Here is an 18,511-nt window from a genome sequence, read left to right as displayed (position 1 = left end):
TTTCATGTAAAATAACTCTTCACAGAAACATCACTACCATGAATTACCCCTAGAGGTACAGGAGACACTGGGAGAGGTACCTGACCAGTTTGTGCAGTACTTCACATTTCGATTCCCAAACTTGCTGTTGCACACTTACAATGCAATGCAGATATGCAGCCATGAGAGACTTTTTCACCCTTACTACCATCAGGGAGCTGGAGGCAGGGAAAAATTAACCACTGTAATTCCCTGCATTTCAACTGTGCCAACATAAAATCTTTCCAAAGCCAGAGAAGTAGGAAGAAATGCTCCAGGCATCCAACGGTTATGCTTGTGGTATCCTGTGAAACTGAGAGAACTGCTCTTCACTTTGGGATTCTTCATGTAGAGAACAGGACTCCATCCTCAGAAAACAGGAGAAAGCTGGCTTGCTTAATCCCTGCACTGACACAGATTTACGTTTGGAACTTAGCATCCCACAACAGAACTGCTTTGCTGCACTTCATTGGACAGGAAGACAATAAATATTGTAAAATTGATGACACATAAGGTGAGATCCCTGCTAATACTTCCACTCATTGTGGTGTACAATCATCAAATGGACTGTACTGCACAGCGATGGGGAGCTAAGACAGAAGGTGGAGAGAAGTGACCTATTAATAATGATGCACCACTTAACAATGATGTCACCTCTGGGGAAGCAAAACTGTTTCTGTCAAGGAGGCCTCTTTCCTGGAAGCGTCTTCAGGAATAATATTCATAAATGAACTGAATTGACTTATCAACATACTTGTGCCATACACATAATCACTAACGATTGCAGAAGACTCGAAGGCAGCAGCTAAAGATGTCTGAATAAGTTGTTTCATTGCATGTATCTATAATTTTGCTCTACAAGAATGATTTCTGTAGTAACTAAAAATAATGACAAGGTACTTCATAAAACTCCTGCTTTGTCATTAACTCCAGAAAGAGGAGAAACACAGTAGAATCCCAACCACAATTTGCACCACATTGTAACAATTGATACTGGAAATGTTATCAGTGCTCTTGTGACTTGTGAAGAATCTGCTATTTGTGATACTGGTATGAAGGTTTATAGGGTAACATTGCTACAGCATGATCTGATTGCCAATAATTGGACAGGTCTTTTTCTGCAGAGATTATTTTCATAGAGTAATTAATGCAACCTAATTTTTAAAAAAGATTGTAATTCTGTTTGAACAACCAAAGTGACTTTTCATATCAGGAATAGATGATCATCCCTGAGTTAAACTAATATACTGTAAGAAGAGGTGGGAGTATAGTGGGTAGTCGATAGTGATCAAGAACGGGAACCACAAAACTCAGGACTTTGCTGGACCACTGCTATCTCCCATCTAATTCTGCACAAATCCCATTACTGCCAGTTCTGTAACTCAGCTACTCACTCCTTTTGTCAGCACATCAGGGGAGGGCCAATCATTATTTGGGTTCATAATTGTACAAATTCAATGGAAGTTTCTGTGGCCTGTATACATTGTCTACATAGTGAAGCAGGACATAATTTAAAATGAACTCTGCACAATTGGGAGTGAAATGTACTTGTATCTATTATTTGGACATTTGACCATGTGAAGTTTATTTTTGGAAGGGAGAGGAGAAACCAGGTACCTGTACTGCTGCTGGTACGTGAGAGCCTGTATAGTGACAAACATAATAATACACTTAGTTTTTTTTTTAAATCTACAGAAAAGTATATGGCACAGAAAGGTCCATTCAAACTCCATCTTCCAGCTCTTGGACTGAGCCATGTAGGTTATAGCACTTCACGTGCATAGTAAAGTATTTTTAAATACAGTTAAACGTTTCTGCTTCAATCAGCCTTTTCAGCAATGAGATATAAGTCTTTACAGTCCTCTGGGTGAAAAAGATTATCAATTCCTTCAGCCATTTGTTTTAAAAACTGTGCTGTGCCTTGTGTTTGTTGATCTCTTTGCTAATGGAAATAAGTGACAGTAGTTTGTGTATTCTTAAATGCAATTGAAAAATCAAACTGCCAAAGATTTGGGGTGGATTAAACATGGTTTGCTGCAGCTAAATTGTAGGAATAGATGCATTAAGAACTTTGGGAAAACACTGGGAATTTGAAGTGCAATATATTTAGTTTTAGATACAAATGTTAAGATAACAATGGTTTATTTCTACTCATCATTTTAACTTGCTGGCTGCTTTGCTGAAAAGTTATCCACATTGATATTATAAGTGTTTGACATCGGCGCTTTGGATTTCTTTCACAGTTGACATGTCAACAACTGCAGTATCTGATATGTTTACACTGTTATTTTCCTGCTATACTGTGTGTGTGCAAAGCTTAGTCTTATGTTACACACCCCTCTCAATAGGTTGCAGGAGTTCATTGGTTTCTGACTGCTTGGGTAGCTGAAACCCTTTCTGGTTTCCAATAAGTTGCTTACTATGGCCACTAAAGGGTATAATTTATTAGTGCTGTGTATCCTGCTCCATTTTATATTCTTTTTCCATTCAGATCAATGTTTTATAAAAGAGAGCAAATCAAGCTAAACAATTGTGGTGAGTTTTGAAGTAACACTGACTGTATAGAACCTATGTAGGAAACAGAATTATGGCAAATGATTGTGTTAAATAACGTTCACCTTCCTGTATCTCAACTTTGATTGTACATAGAGTTTACACTGTAAATAGGAGCAAAAATCTTTTGTATTGGAAAGTAAAAAGGATAAAATAAAATTCCTAAACACCAACAGTGCTATACTTTCTTCCTACAATTAGCAGAAGTGTTCACATAGGGGGGAGAAAAAGAAAAAGGTTAATTTGACAATGGTAGCAGTAGGCTTTTTGTATTGCTTTCTCACTCTTTCTGTAAGGCAGAAACAGACCTGCTGTTTCTGTCGATCGACATGTATGCCTACTTACCAGGAGTTCTTTTATAGAGGTTCTTCAACAGGTACTAGCCATCCACCTAACAAAAAGGAGGTCCCAACATATTTAATGGAATGAAAATATTATCTTTTCTTCCACTCCATCTCTAAATTAGACACTACAATAATTATTCAAGAACAGATTTATTACTTTAATATGTTACAATTTTTAAAATGTATCAAGTACAAAACTTTCTCCCATTAAACAGAGAGACCAGTGTTAATAGCTGTACAGATAGTTGTTCCTAAAAAAGGTTTATCCAACTGTATTCAGGGTAGGTTTTGTTGGCTGGAAATAGGGTCAAAGGTTTAGCAAAATATATTCATATCAAGTTCTCATTTGTTTTTCAACTAAGCACTATTACACACCCATTGAAATCAGTCACTGCCTTTCCTATTGTTAGAACACCAACAGTGTTGTTCTTCAACCACTAGAGTTCCTCATCAGAACAGGAGGGGTTGGAGCAAGAAAATACAAAGTGCAAGACACAAGTGTTGCCTGAGAAGCAGTTGATCAAGGTTGTAAAGTGCTATTGCCAGAGTATAAAAAGTAGAACAACTAGACACCTGCAAAGAGGAGTGTAAAGCAAGTTTGGTGGTACACAACGTACAGCTTAAATTTACATGATCTCATCTGCCGAGTCACTACACATAATGGAGAGTTCACCATGTTTCTTTCCTCCCCCAACTCGATTCAAACACATTGTTCACTTGTTTACTTCAAAAAAGTGTTTTAATACAAAAAAACCGAGCCGTACAAAAAGAGGGATTTATTTACACAAGTTTTTTGCCCCCTAAAATAGGAAAGACTCGATCCAATGGGGGCACTCAAGTCAGCCAGCCAGAAGCTCCAGTCTTCATGCTGAGTGTTTCACCCGTGTTCCCATAGTTTTTGTAGTAAGCAGCTTCTCCACCATGGTGCGTGCATAACGCAGTCGGCTTGCCAGCTCCTTACAGCAGCCATGTTCCTCAATCATGCTCAGCTTGAACGTGTGGAATTCTCGTTTCTCGTCAATATAGGTCACAGCATTCATTAGTGGACACAGGATGATTTTAGTGTGGTCCTGGAAGAGTGAGTTTTAAAGATTCCTCATGTTGCATTTGTTCACCAAAAGTAATTTTAAGTGGTAATTTAAAGAGGTACTCACCTGGAAGAAGTTGATTTGAACAGTGCCATTGCTGAGGTGCAACACAATTGCACTACGAGTCCTGAACCAGATCCGCAAGAATGGAAGCCGTGCCAACTCATCACCTTCCCGGGGAGTGATGTTGGCCCCTGCCTTCAACAAGTGCTCACTCATGTAATTACGGAAGTATTTTAGTAGAGTTGCCTGCAAGAAGAGCACTCTATGAACAACACTCCTACTGGCTATAACTTCAATATGTTCATTTCCATGCTTTCATTTTGGGGTAGGTGAGAAAAGTTGTCACCTAATTCAGGTCATTTCGAATATCACCATTCTGGGAGAAAGCAACAGTTTGATAGGTACTCACCATCCTCATACTTTAGACAAGTCAGAGTCAAGATGACAACAATTCAATTGTCAAAAGGAATCAGCCAGGCTCAATCCTTTCCACAGTTCTACAGGAACCAGTGACCCTGATTTTGCTTGTCCCTAAACCCATCGGATATCAAAACAGTTCTGGATGTAAAATTTGCTCACTGAGCCAGAAGGTTAATTTTCAGATATTTCATCACCATACTAGGTAACATCAGCGAGCCTCCGGTGAAGCACTATTTATAAGGTCACCAACACCAAGTGCCGACTCCGTGAGCAAACTTACATCCAGAACCTCAACCTGAGCTACAAGTCTTCACAAAACTCGCTAACAATCACAGTAATCCTCAAGGGAGGATTACTTAGATGGACTAATAGCCTCACAGACCCAACAATTATACTTCTCACGCTGAAAACAAACGGGGTGTTGGCAAGTGAACCGTTTACTGTAGGACGACTTATTTTAAGAACGGGTTCTGACAAGTGTTAGAATGAGGTCTCACGTGCACACATTAGGTATGTTGCAGAACATCAAGTGGCAATTCAGAGTTAAAACATATCCATGCCAAGAAATGTCTGGGTTTGAGTTCAAATCCACCCCTCCTGATAGAGCGGAGAGTGATTTCACCAAGATTAAAAAAAAGTTTTCTCCCCATTACATTACATTTAACAGGAGACAGACCACATACATACAGCAAATTGGATGGAATTGCTTGAATTTCTCCAATGCTTATAATCAATAAGGCAGATCACGGCCTGGAGTACAATTATGATGGCGGCTAATAAATTCTGCCAATGCTTCAGTGACACTCACCTTTTTACTTAGGCTGGGAGGGTAGGATCGAAAGTTCAGATAAGTCTCGGTCATGTCACGCTCAATGTATTGAAGACTCTCCCCATCATTGTACATAATTAAACGAGTGGAATCATTGAAGAGTACACCAACACTGTTGTCGCATAACTGATAACCTAGAGAATGATTTGATTTCCAGTCAGTGTACTGCTACAAGGTAAATTAACAAGACATTATATAGGAGGCTACCTACTTAAGATACAGCTTCTGACCAGGAGAAAAATAGCTCCCTTGAATATTAGGTGTCTCAAGACACCAATAAAAAAAAACAACCCACAAAAGTCTCAAGATAGGGTTATAAACCAAAATATGGAGAATGCAAACAGGTCCTGAACCAGTGTCGCAATATCTGTATCTCCACTTATCCTTCTAGATCAGATTGGACTACAGGAAGGTGATAGGTCAGGGAGGAGAGGGTGGACTGGATAGGTGGAAAAGGAGATAGGCAGATAGGACAAGTCCAGACAAGTCATGGGGACAGTGCTGAGCTGGAAGTTTAGAACTAGGGTGAGGTGGGGGGGGAAGGGGAAAATGAGGAAACTGTTGAAATCCACATTGATGCCCTGGGGTTGAAGTGTTCCGAGGCGGAAGATGAGGCATTCTTCCTCCAGGCGTCTGGTTGTGAGGGAGCGGCAGTGAAGGAGGCCCAGGACCTCCATGTCCTCGGCAGAGTGGGAGGCGGAGTTGAAAAGTTGGGCCACGGCGCAGTGTGGTTGATTGGTGCGGGCGTCCCGGAGATGTTCCCTAAAGCGCTTTGCTAGGAGGCGCCCAGTCTCCCCAATGTAGAGGAGACCGCATTGGGAGCAACGGACACAATAAATGATATTAGTGGATGTGCAAGTAAAATTTTGTGGAAGGCTCCTTTAGGGCCTTGGATAGAGGTGAGGAAGGAGGTGTGGGCGCAGGTTTTACAGTACCTGCGGTAGCAGGGGAAAGTGCCAGGATGGGAGGGTGGGTTGGAGGGGGGCGTGGACCTGACCAGGTAGTCACGGAGAGAATGGTCTTTGCGGAAGGCAGAAAGGGGTGGGGAGGGAAATATATCTCTGGTGGTGGGGTCCGTGTGGAGGTGGCGGATGATTTGGTTTATGCGAAGGTTGGTAGGGTGGAAGATGAGCACCAGGGGCATTCTGTCCTTGTTACGGTTGGAGGGGTGGGGTCTGAAGGCGCGGGATGTAGACGAGATGCGTTGGAGGGCATCTTTAACCACGTGGGAAGGGAAATTGCGGTCTCTAAAGGAGGAGGCAATCTGGTGTGTTCTGTGGTGGAACTGGTCCTCCTAGGAGCAGATCTGGCAGAGGTGGAGGAATTGGGAATACGGGATGGCATTTTTGCAAGAGGTAGGGTGGGAAGAGGTGTAATCCAGGGAGCTGTGGGAGTCGGTGGGTTTGTAAAAAATGTCAGTGTCAAGTCGGTCGTCATTAATGGAGATGGTGGGGTCCAGGAAGGGGAGGGTGTCGTCAGAAATGGTCCAGGTAAATTTAAGGTCAGGGTGGAATGTGTTGGTGTAGTTGATGAATTGCTCAACCTCCTCGCTGGAGCACGAGGTGGCGCCAATGCAGTCATCAATGTAGTGGACGAAGAGGTGGGGAGTGGTGCCGGTGTAATTACGGAAGATCAACTGCTCTACGTAGCCAACAAAGAGACAGGCATAGCTAAGGCCCATACGTGTGCCCATGGCTACCCCTTTGGTCTGGAGGAAGTGGGAGGATTCAAAAGGAGAAATTGTTAAGGGTGAGGACGAGTTCGGCCAAACGAATGAGAGTGTCTGTGGAAGGGTACTGTTGGGGACATCTGGAGAGGAGAAAACGGAGGGCTTGGAGGCCCTGGTCATGGCGGATGGAGGTGTAGAGGGATTGGATATCCATGGTGAAGATGAGGCGTTTGGGGCCGGGGAAAAACAGATGTCTTGGAGGAGGTGGAGGGCATGGGTGGTGTCTCGAACGTATGTGGGGAGTTCCTGGACTAGGGGAGATAGGACAGTGTTGAGGTAGGTAGAGGTGAGTTCAGTGGGACAGGAGCATGCTGAGACAATGGGTCGGCCAGGGTGGTCAGGCTTGTGGATCTTGGGAAGGAGGTAAAACCGGGCAGTGCGGGGTTCCCGGACTGAGGTTGGAAGCTGTGGGTGGGAGATCTCCTGAGGTGATGAGGTTCTGTATGGTCTGGGAGATGATGGTTTGGTGATGGGGGGTGGGGTCATGGTCGAGGGGGCAGTAGGAAGAGTTGTCCTCGAGTTGACGTTTGGCTTCAGCGGTGTAGAGGTCAGTGTGCCAGACTGTGGGTAATAGGCCAGCGCTTACATGAGGCAAAATCCAACATTTCACTCGTTGCAGGAGCTTTCTTCTGATAATATCAAGTAAATTGACTACAGATCAGACACAAGCAGATAAATTACAATCCTAGTGCATTACACAAGTTTTATGAAATAGTATTGTTTAGAATGGTACTTACCTAAACCATATTTGTCTGAATAATCCACCCATTTGCTGACCCAGAAGATTGGTATACAGGCTGGGTCTTCAGCCTCCTCTACAAGGGAAAAACAACATGGTAAATACTGCATTTAATTGAGAGAACTCAAACAAAAACAGGGAGGGAGATAAACAGTTATTCTGGTGGTAGAGTCAACACATTGAACTTATCAACTATTTAAAAGTAGTTTTTTTTGCTTAAAATCTCTATCAGTAACATTGATTTATGGGATGCTTCACAGTATAATATTTTGTTTCCCCATTAGCTGTGGAGGCACCCAAAGCACTTGCCTATGCACATTTCCTTAGTTACTCTGCCACCCCCACCCCACCTCCTGAAACAGGTCACTAGAAGTCAGTTTGAGGGGTGCCACACCATGTGAAATTTGCTGACTTGGGAGTTTCTTGCTTGTACTGCTTGTCTGAAGCATATTGGTAAGATTTACAATTTGATAATGCGGGGATACAGTCAGATGTACAGCATGGAAACAGGCCCTTCGGTACAAGCCGACCAGATATCCCAACCCAATCTCGTCCCACCTGCAAGCACCCGGCCCATATCCCTCCAAACCCTTCCTATTCATATACCCATCCAAATGCCTCTTAAATGTTGCAATTGGACCAGCCTCCACACTTCCTCTGGCAGCTCATTCCATACACATACCACCCTCTACATGAAAAGGTTGCCCCTTATATCTTTCACCCCTCTCACCCTAAACCTATGCCTTCTAGTTCTGGACTCCCCGACCCCAAGGAAAAAACTGTGTCTATTTATCCTATCCATGCCCCTCATAACTTTGTAAACCTCTATAAGGTCACCCCTCAGCCTCCGATGCTCCAGGGAAAACAGCCCCAGCCTGTTCAGCCTATCCCTTTAGCTCAGATCCTCCAACCCTGGCAACATCCTTGTAAATCTTTTCTGAACCCTTTCAAGTTTCACAACATCCTTCTGATAGCACACAATATTCCAACAGTGGCCTAACCAATGTCCTGTACAGCCGTAACACGACCTAACTCCTGTACTCAATACTCAGACCAATAAAGGAAAGCATACCAAACGCCTTCTTGACTATCCTATCTACCTGCAACTCCACTTTAAAGGAGCTATGAACCTGCACTCCAAGGTCTCTTTGTTCAGCAACACTCCCTAGGACCTTACCATTAAGTGTATAAGTCCTGCTAAGATTTGCTTTCCCAAAATGCAGCACCTCGCCTTTATCTAAATTAAACTCCATCTGCCACTACTCAGCCCATTGGCCCATCTGGTCCAGATCCTGTTGTAATCCGAGGTAACCCTCTTCGCTGTCCACTACACCTCCAATTTTGGTGTCATCTGCAAACTTACTAACTTGTACCTCTAATGCTCACATCCAAATCATTTATGTAAGTGACAAAAAGTAGAGGGCCCAGCACCGATCCTTATGGCACTCCACTGGTCACAGGTGTGTCTGAAAAACAACCCTCCACCACCACCCTCTGTCTATCTCTGAGCCAGTTCTGTATCCAAATGGCTAGTTCTCCCTGTATTCCATGAGACTTGCTGATCAGTCTCCCATGGGGAACCTTGTCGAACACCTTACTGAAGTCCATATAGATCACATCCACTGCTCTGCCCTCAATCTTCTTTGTTACTTCTTCAAAAAACTCAATCGAGTTTGAGAGGCATGATTTCCCACGCACAAAGCCATATTGACTATCCTGAATCAGTCCTTGCCTATCCAAATACATGTACATCCTGTCCCTCAGGATTCCCTCCAACAACTTGCCCACCACCGAGGTCAGCCTCACTGGTCTATAGTTCTTTGGCTTGTCCTTACCACCCTTCTTAAACAGTGGCATCACGTTTGCCAACCTCCAGTCTTCTACCTCACCTGTGACTATCGATATACAAATATCACAGCAAGAGGCCCAGTAATCACTTCTCTAGCTTCCCACAGAATTCTAGGGTACACCTGATCAGGTCCTGGGGATTTATCCACCTTTAACCGTTAAGACATCCAGCACTTCCTCCTCTGTAATCTGGACATTTTGCAAGATGTCACCATCTATTTCCCTACAGTCTATATCTTCCATATCCTTTTCCACGGTGAATACTGATGCAAAATAATCATTTAGTATCTCCCCCATTTTCTGTGGCTCCACACAAAGGCCGCCTTGCTGATCTTTGAGGGGCCCTATTCTCTCCCTAGTTACCCTTTTGTCCTTAATATATTTGTAAAACCCGTTTGGATTCTCCTTAATTCTATTTGCCAAAGCTATCTCATGTCCCCGTTTTGCCCTCCTGATTTCCCTCTTAAGTATACTCCTACTTTCTTTATACTCTTCTAAGGATTCACTCGATCTATCCTGTCTGTACCTGATATATGCTTCCTTCTTTTTCTTAACCAAACCCTCAATTTCTTTAGTCATCCAGCATTCCCTATACCTACTAGCCTTCCCTTTCACCCTGACAGGAATATACTTTCTCTGGATTCTTGTTATCTCATTTCTGAAGGCTTCCCATTTTCCAGCTGTTCCTTTATCTGCGAACATCTGCCTCCAATCAGCTTTCGAAAGTTCTTGCCTAATACCGTCAAAATTGGCCTTTCTCCAATTTAGAACTTGAACTTTTAGATCTGATCTATCCTTTTCCATCACTATTTTAAAACAAATAGAATTATGGTCGCTGGCCCCACTGACACCTCAGTCACCTGCCCTGGCTTATTTCCCAAGAGTAGGTCAAGTTTTGCACCTTCTCTAGTAGGTACATCCACATGCTGAATCAGAAAATTGTCTTGTACACACTTAAGAAATTTCTCTCCATCTAAAGCTTTAACATGTGGCAGTCCCAGTCGATGTTTGAAGAGTTAAAATACCCTACCATAATCACCCTATTATTCTTAGAGACAGCTGAAATCTCCTTACAAGTGTGTTTCTCAATTTCTGTCTGACTATTGGTGGGTCTATAATGCAATCCCAATAATCATCCCTTTCTTATTTCTCAGTTCCACCTAAATAACTTCCCTGGATGTATTTCCAGGAATATCCTCCCTTAGCATAGCTGTAATGCTATCCCTTATCAAAAATGCCACTCCCCCTCCTCTTTTGCCTCCCTTTCTATCCTTCCTGTAGCATTCAGCTGCCAATCCTGCCCATCCCTGAGCCATGTTTCCATAATTACTATGATAATCCCAGTCCCATGTTCCTAACCATGCCCTGAAATCATCTGCCTTCCCTGTTAGGCCCCTTGCATTGAAATAAATGCAGTTTAATTTATTAGTCCGACCTTGTCCCTGACTGTTTGACTCACTTCTGTTCTCAGCTGTACCCGTCTCAGATCGATCTCTTTCCTCATCATCTCCCTTGGTCCCACCCCCCCCCCACCTTACTAGTTTAAATCCTCCCAAACAGTTCTAGCAAATTTCCATGTCAGTATATTAGTCCCCTTCCAATAGTCCTTCTTGTACAGGTCATTTCTACCCCAAGAGAGATTCCAATGATCCAAAATTGTGAATCCTTCTCCCATACACCAGCAGGGACATAAAGTCCTGGAATTGGAGCTTGTGGCTCACAGACAGGGACACTATCATACTGTGACACAGGACCTCCTGCTTACAGTATGCTTATTCATCCACAAAAGAAAATAGTGATTATTTGAATGGATCCAGAAATTTAAATAATTTGTTAAACTCATTACACAGTATTTTCACAACATACAAAACAATTGACAAAGTGATCAACCTGCTGCATCCCATTGCCATTAAATGGGAGATTAATTGTTCACACTAGACTGTGATATTATTCCAGATCAAGGTGGCCTAAAATGCATTAGAAAACAAACATTTTCAGGAGAAGGCAGTTTCTGTACCTTGTCTGATGACTGGTTTGTCAGCTGGCCTTGCTGCTACTACACTGCTTAACTGTTGCAATAGATCAGAGAGGTAGAAATCATTGCATTCCCCGCCATCCCTGTAGAAAATATAAATTAAGTTTAGTCAAAATGTAATGTTGTGGAATTTTTAGCTACTCTCAGTTTAACAGTCACCATTATTAACATTGTCTGCCTTTCTCACTCAGTCTGGCCAACAGACCCTCAGCAATGTGGTTAACTGTTAAACAACCTTGAAAATCCATTCAAGGACAGTTAGGAATAGCCAACACATGCTGGCGACATCCAGGTCCTATGAAGGAATAAAAAAAAAAGTTTGCAACATCATGCACAACCAACAAAGCTTGAAGACAAGCAATCGCAGTACATAGCTGTTTAATCCAAGTCAAAAACACAAGTCATCCTATAAACAGGAGGATTGTTTTGCTCAGATTTATGTGGTTTGATTAGAGCAATACAGTACCAGTGATCTACAGTTCAGGAAATTCATAGTATTGGATGGTATCTGGAAATACTATTGGAGATCTTCCTTTAAAATTCCCTTCCTATATTTAAACAGATGTGCATAGCATGAGTGGTATAGAAGTCCATAGATTAAAAACTCGGGCTGAAATGGGAGCAAGTAACAATTGTGTCACAAATGCCAGACAGCGAGCACCTCCAATAAGAGATAGTTGAATCAGCATCAATTATCATTACTGAGTTCCTGACTATTATCACCGAGGGTTACCATTCACCACAAACTGGCTAGGAATCGTGCAGTAAACAACTCATTGTACTCCCCATAGCCTGTTCCCTATCTGCAAGGGTGAATGTGATGGCATAGTCCCTATGTGCCTAGATGAGAGAACCAGGGTCACACCTTGAGGGAGCTATGGATAGGCCACAAGTGCTGGCCCAGACAGTAATGCCCACATTCCATGACTGAATTTTAAAAAACCCAAAAAAATTACATTTCCAACAATATTGAAATACTACAGGTCCAAAGCATTAAGACCGGAATTTCCTTCCCATATTATTTAAACTTCCATTGACTTGCATGAGACAAATAATTCAGAAGGCAAAATACCAGTTTAAAAAAGGGCATTATTTACCTTGCTACTCCATCATCCTCTGACTTGCCTGGTCTGTCGCCAGCTGCAACATCTATTGGGTTAACATTAAAAGGATCAATAACTTAAGACATAATTTTTAGAGAATCTCAAATCATTAGAGGAAGTGATTTTCAATGGACTGCCCTGACATGGTCAGGAATTACAGTCAACTGTTATAATGTGCATTTCATCAACACAAATTGGCTATAACACAATTGAAGAATTTAGACCATTAGTTGTACAACACAAACTTTCCTTAAGTGTATTAGCTATGACATGATTCTGGACCCATTGGTTTAAATTGGGCTGCAATTATGAGATTTTCTTCTAACATGGGATTGCACAGGAACAATCACATTATATCAGAACAGACTGGATAATGTTGGCAAATCACAGACCAATTCTTTTAGACAAGAGGCAGAAACATACGTAGTCAACTATAATCTTTTTAGCAAGTTGTGAAATGTAGTGGAGAGACCAGCTTGCAATTAAAAATTGCTAATTCAGTAACACAAAACAGTGCTGCACTTAAAAACATCTCACTTGAAGCAAAACAAAATTTATGCATTTGAATATGGGTGTTGAATAGAAATAAAAAACAATGAAATAATAAAAAAAGTAGTTTTCCAACATGGGGGCCAAGGTCTTGACACTGTCCTATTAATTACTAGGAGTTATTAAGCTGTGAAGGAACTTGTCACAGAAAGCTTTTTCAACCAAGCCTCACAGCCATGATAGAAAATAACCAAATAGTCAAACAGCGCAAGGTAATTTAAGAATGTGGCATGAACATAATTGTTCCCAATTTCTTTTTCCAGACAGCCAGACTGCTAATGTTCTCATTGCAGCGGTTTCAGTCAGATGTCACCTGATATCATTCTACAGATAGAGTAACTGGAAGCTTCAGTGGTGACATTGGGAATATAGCAAGGTTGTCAGATAGTAATCATACAATCCCTACAGTGTGGAAGCAGGCAATTCGAAGAGTATCCCATCCAGATCCACTCTGCTACCCTATCCCTGTAACCCTGCATTTCCCATGTCTAATCTACCTTGCATGCACATCACTGGACACTGTTTCCCAACCTACTTCACCTGCACAGCTTTGGACTGAGAGAGAAAACTGAAACATCCAGAGGAATCTCACGCAGACACAGGGGAAACATGCAAACAATTGCCCAAGGCTAGAATTGAACCTGGGTCCCTGGTACTGTGAGGCATCAGTTTGAACCACTTGGCTCAGTTTAGTGCTGAGCAACAGTATCATTACCAATTCCTTCATTTTGGACTTTGACATCATGCATAACAGTGGATGAAGTCTTCAGTGGTCACTGGTGGTCAAATGAAGGGAATTACATGTTGCCTTTGTTGTATTCCACATATTCTGTTACCCTTGTTGTCCATTCCATGTGTGAAAGTCTTCACAGCATGTCATTCTTCTAGCTTACATCCAATCCAGTGTTATATTGACAGAAGCCCTAATTCATGCAACACAATATGTACACAATGCAAGTCAAAGACCAGCACCGCTCAACATACGATACCTTTGTTGAGTTCAGTGAGAGGTCGTCTCATATTAGAATCAATCCCACCAGGCGCAAGAGAAAATCGGGGAGCCATAGTCAAGCAGGTTGTAGGCAAACGGACAGGTAGGTAGCCAGATTTAAAGAACTCATCATTCAACAGCTCATGGATGTTAGGCCGTGCACTTGGATCAGACCGAAGCATCCGCTGTATGAGGCTGGCAGCCACAGGATTAACATGCTAGGAAAGAGATCAGATCAGTTAGTTAATGGTTACAAACTGAAGATGGAACTTATAGAATTTAAACAGACAATTAAACTGATCCAGACCCACCTGTTCACAGTATCTATTTCTGCATTTCTCCCCCCCCGCCCCCCAGTCTGACCTAGCTTTCTCTTCAAAGTGTACATTATTCAACTCACCCAGTTCGTGTGATAATTAGTGCCATATTTTTATTAGTCTGACTGACTAAATCAGTGTTCCTCATCATGGAGGATGGAGATATTTGTGCAGCCACCACCTTTAGCACATTGTTTAAATTGTCCACAATTGGCAAGACTGCCTGGAAAGTTAATCGCAGGTTATCGTTCTAAGATTACCATCAATGCTTCAGCATCTAAAATGCATTATGCTCAAATACTAGCAGCTTCGATGTGAAGAGAGACCATCAAAATGAGGCCAATGCTAATCAGTTCAACAAAGAATATCAGAGCACAAAAGAGAAATATATGTTGAACTGGTTTTGTTAGGCAGAAGGCAGTGAATAGTACTAAACAGATCTTTAGAATTCAACCAAGAGACTATCCCACGTGCCTGTAAATCTGCGCAATGTAAATGGAATTTCAGAAAAGGTGCCATACTCATCATTGAAACAGTCAAACTGGCTAGTCATTTTTCTTTCACTTTATGCCTTAAAATTGATTTGTCTGTGACAATGGCAGGGGTTACAATCAAAGAAAACAACAATATTCCCATCCCATAGTGGTTAGTGTGCACCAAAAGCTCACAAGAGCTTTCACATTACAGATATTTTTGGAGCAATTTTCCCAGAATAGTAGTTAAATGCACCCACCTTTGGAATATTGTACTCATTTTTCTTTATCCTCAAATAGGTCTCTTTCAGACAGGAAGTTTCAAATGGAGGCTTCCCCACAAGTAGTGTATACCTTCAAGTGTTAGTGGAGAAATCAGAGTTAAAAAGTGACAATATGTAATACATTTTTAAAAAATTAAAATAACCCAACAGCGGAGATGATTTACTCACATAATACAGCCTAGAGACCAAACATCAACTTCAAAACTATGCCCTTTCTTGCCGATTACTTCTGGGGCAATGTAATTGGGGGTCCCGCATAAGGTTTTCTTGCGTTCTCCTTCATATTGTACAGTTGTGGCCAGGCCAAAGTCACCTTCAAAACAGTTCATAAGCCAGTGATTATCCTCAATCACAAATTGGTTACAGCACAGGAAGCAATTTGACCAGTGCTAACTCCCTAATATAGCAACTCAAAATCATCCCACCTTCACCGCAGTTTCGCTGTAGTCCTTGTTCTCTTAGATATTGATCCAATTTTTTTTTTTGGATTGACACTATCAAGCTGTACCTTTTAGACCTGAACCATCTACTGCTAGTTCATTTGTCTCCAGTGGGGAATAACACCTCTCTGCCTCTCAGTCGTGCACTCAAATTTACCGTGCCAGTCTAGGTATTCCCTTGAAATCCTTCATTCCTTTAAAATGGCACTGGCAATTTCCACAATCTGGATTCCCCTCTTGCTGGATTAGCAATGCCCATTCGAGAACCACTAGCATGCAAACCTGCCACCAAAACCAGGAAAGTTAGGGCCAATTCAAGCTTTACTGTCAAAGAAATTACTACAGTAATCAACTTCCCTAATCATTTTTTGTTAAAATGAGTGCAAGCATACAAAGGTTTTGTAAGAGAAAAGCAAATGCCTTGATCAGATGAGCCAAGGAGTGGAGCAGAGGAAATTTAATTTAGATAACTGAGGTGTTGCATTTTGTTAATGTAAATCAGGGCAGGACAGTTATGCACTTGATGGTAGAATCCTGGGGAGTTTTCCACAACAAAGAGACCTTGGGGTGCAGGTTCATAGTTCCTTGAAGTTGGAGTTGCAGGTACACAGGGTAGTGAAGGTGGCATTAGGTACACTAACCTTAATTGGTCATTGCATTAAGTACAGGAGTTGGGAGGTCACGTTGCAGCTGTGTGGGACATTGGTGAGGCCACTTTTGGGATAGTGTCTGCAATTCTGGTTTCCCTGCTACAGGTAAGATGTTTACAAGGATGTTGCCAGGGTTACAAGATTTGAGCTATAGGGAAAGACTAAATAGGCTGGGATATGGGACTCTTAATTTAGGATGTCTGGTCGGCATGGCTGAGTTGGACCGAAGGATCTGTTTCCATGGTGTGCAACTTTATGACTCTAAGTGAGATGTTGGTTTCAAGAACAGGCCATAAGTACCGACAACCGGGTGCAGTGCTTTACCTATTTTCACTTCCATGTCATCATTGAGAAAAAGGTTGCCAAGCTTGAGATCTCGATGAATAACGTTGTTGTTGTGCAAATATTGACCGCCCAGGATGATTTGCTTCAGGTAATACCGGGCCTCGGGCTCAGTGACAGCCTTTCGCCTCTTGTGCAATTCTAGCAAAGACTAAACCAGACATTTTTCGCTATTAAAGAGATTTTTTTTTAAATTGAAAAGTTTACTGAATTATTGGCCGCAGCCGATCAACAACACGGGGCGGTCCCAGGGAACAAGGGAGAGCAAAATTTGCGGACAAGCGTCCCCAGGTTAGACTGAGGGTACTAACTGTGGCTTTTCCGAGCCATTTGGTGGATTTACACGGAGTGAGGAGCAGGGAAGGGAAGGTGAATTACGATCAGACCGACAGGCGGCTGCTCCTTTTGGTTTGCAAAGCTAAGGCTCCGCCTTCTTGAATACCAGGCACCCGTCAGCCAACCGGCTCCGAGCTCCTGGAATTTTAAATACAAACCCCCCTCCCTTTAAAGAGAAAAGGGACAGAGTCAGCAACGGACAGGCCTCCAGCTGGGATACTGAGGGAGAAAAATACATCCGGGGGGGGGGGGGGGGGGCGGTCAGGCAGAGAGTCACTTTAGCCCGAGCGGTTACTCATCAGCTCAGACCCCGGCCCGGGGGGAGAGGAAACAGAACCAGAGCTGGTGTTTCTTCCACCCCCCCCGGAGTCTCAGAGCCTGAAGGCTGCCCCATGGGGAGAGGGTGGGGGTGCTCAGAGCCTGTTGCCAGTCCCTCACTGATTGCTGAGAGTTGTGGGTGAGCCCGTGCCCCATGTTGTTACAGTTGGTCCCAATGGGGGAAAAGAGAGAGGGGGGTGAACGCTGCCACTCGGCTCCATTCCCCGGGACTGAGCCCTCCCTCCCCGGTTTACAACCGTCCACCCTGTCATTCCCCCCCCCCCCCCCCACACCCCCGGAGACACTCACCCTCCGCCTGCACAGTTCCAGCACAACGTAGACGAAGTCATCGTCCTCGAAGAAGCCGTGGAAGCCGACCACGTTGGCGTGACTGAGGCTCTTGTGGATGGAGATCTCCATGGACATCTTCTCCCGCTGGTGCGGCTTCAGCAGCAGCGTCTTGGACACGATCTTGCCGGCGAACACCTCGTTGGTCTCCATGTCGGAGATCTCGTAACACTTGGCGAACCCCCCCTTGCCCAGGAAGCGGCCCCGCACGTACCTCTTCATGGTCTTGGGGTTCACCAGGATGTCGGGGATCTCCTTGGCCACCGGAGCGGCGACCGGCGGCGCGGCAGAGCCCAGCTTGGCGGACGGTTTACCGGCCACCGTGGTCATGCTTCGGCCGGTTCACAGCTTTGGGAAGGGGGGGATGGGGGGGGGATGGGGGGGGGAGAAACAAAGTGGGTGAACCGAAGTTGTATGGAGTCCTGCCCGGGAGCGGTAAGAGCTTGGTATCTGCACACCGAGAGGCCGCTGCGAACCGTGTCCGTCCCGGCTCAGACGCTCGCGGGCTCTGATTCAAATCTGGAGCGTCGACAGTTAGCGAGCCGTGCGCCGCTCCTGATTGGTCGGTTTTATTTAAATAGAACCCTCGACCCGGCTGAATGCCGGGAGGACGGTTTAAATGCACCCCCAGGCCTGCTGCCCGGCGACCGAGCTGATTGACAGCCACGTCCGCCAATCACAGCCGAGAACCTCAACCAGTAGGCTGGTTCCTGAGCAACGGAGGGAGAGGGCGGGGATTCGAGCTCCCGAACCC

General features: G+C 43.6%; 2 protein-coding genes across 3 annotated transcripts in view; one reads left to right on the top strand and one right to left on the bottom strand.

Annotated features, from left to right (window-relative positions):
* ern2 (endoplasmic reticulum to nucleus signaling 2) overlaps window positions 1–2,744 on the top strand; it is a 119,789-nt gene extending 117,045 nt beyond the window's left edge. For both annotated transcript variants that reach the window (XM_043711699.2, XM_043711698.2), the window contains exon 22: window positions 26–2,744. In XM_043711699.2, coding sequence (XP_043567634.2) covers window positions 26–256 — 231 coding nt within the window. In that variant the 3' untranslated portion in view covers window positions 257–2,744. The remainder of the gene's footprint in view (window positions 1–25) is intronic.
* A 308-nt stretch (window positions 2,745–3,052) lies between these two features.
* plk1 (polo-like kinase 1 (Drosophila)) lies at window positions 3,053–18,127 on the bottom strand. Its single transcript, XM_043711704.2, has 11 exons — window positions 17,719–18,127; window positions 16,738–16,906; window positions 15,492–15,636; window positions 15,300–15,393; window positions 14,248–14,467; window positions 12,704–12,755; window positions 11,589–11,689; window positions 7,722–7,799; window positions 5,235–5,389; window positions 4,070–4,252; window positions 3,053–3,985 (listed from the first exon to the last, which is right to left on the bottom strand). The coding sequence occupies exons 1-11, from the start codon at window positions 18,085–18,087 to the stop codon at window positions 3,779–3,781; spliced, it is 1,773 nt and encodes a 590-aa protein (XP_043567639.1). The 5' UTR covers window positions 18,088–18,127; the 3' UTR covers window positions 3,053–3,778.
* Window positions 18,128–18,511: the final 384 nt, after the last annotated feature.

Source organism: Chiloscyllium plagiosum, unplaced genomic scaffold (genome assembly GCF_037043375.1).
Source record: "Chiloscyllium plagiosum isolate Xiang-an unplaced genomic scaffold, Cpla_swu_hap1 HiC_scaffold_20, whole genome shotgun sequence".
Taxonomy (NCBI): domain Eukaryota; kingdom Metazoa; phylum Chordata; class Chondrichthyes; order Orectolobiformes; family Hemiscylliidae; genus Chiloscyllium; species Chiloscyllium plagiosum.
The sequence above is the reverse complement of the archived record's forward strand: the minus strand, read 5'-3'. Positions and strand labels throughout refer to the sequence as shown.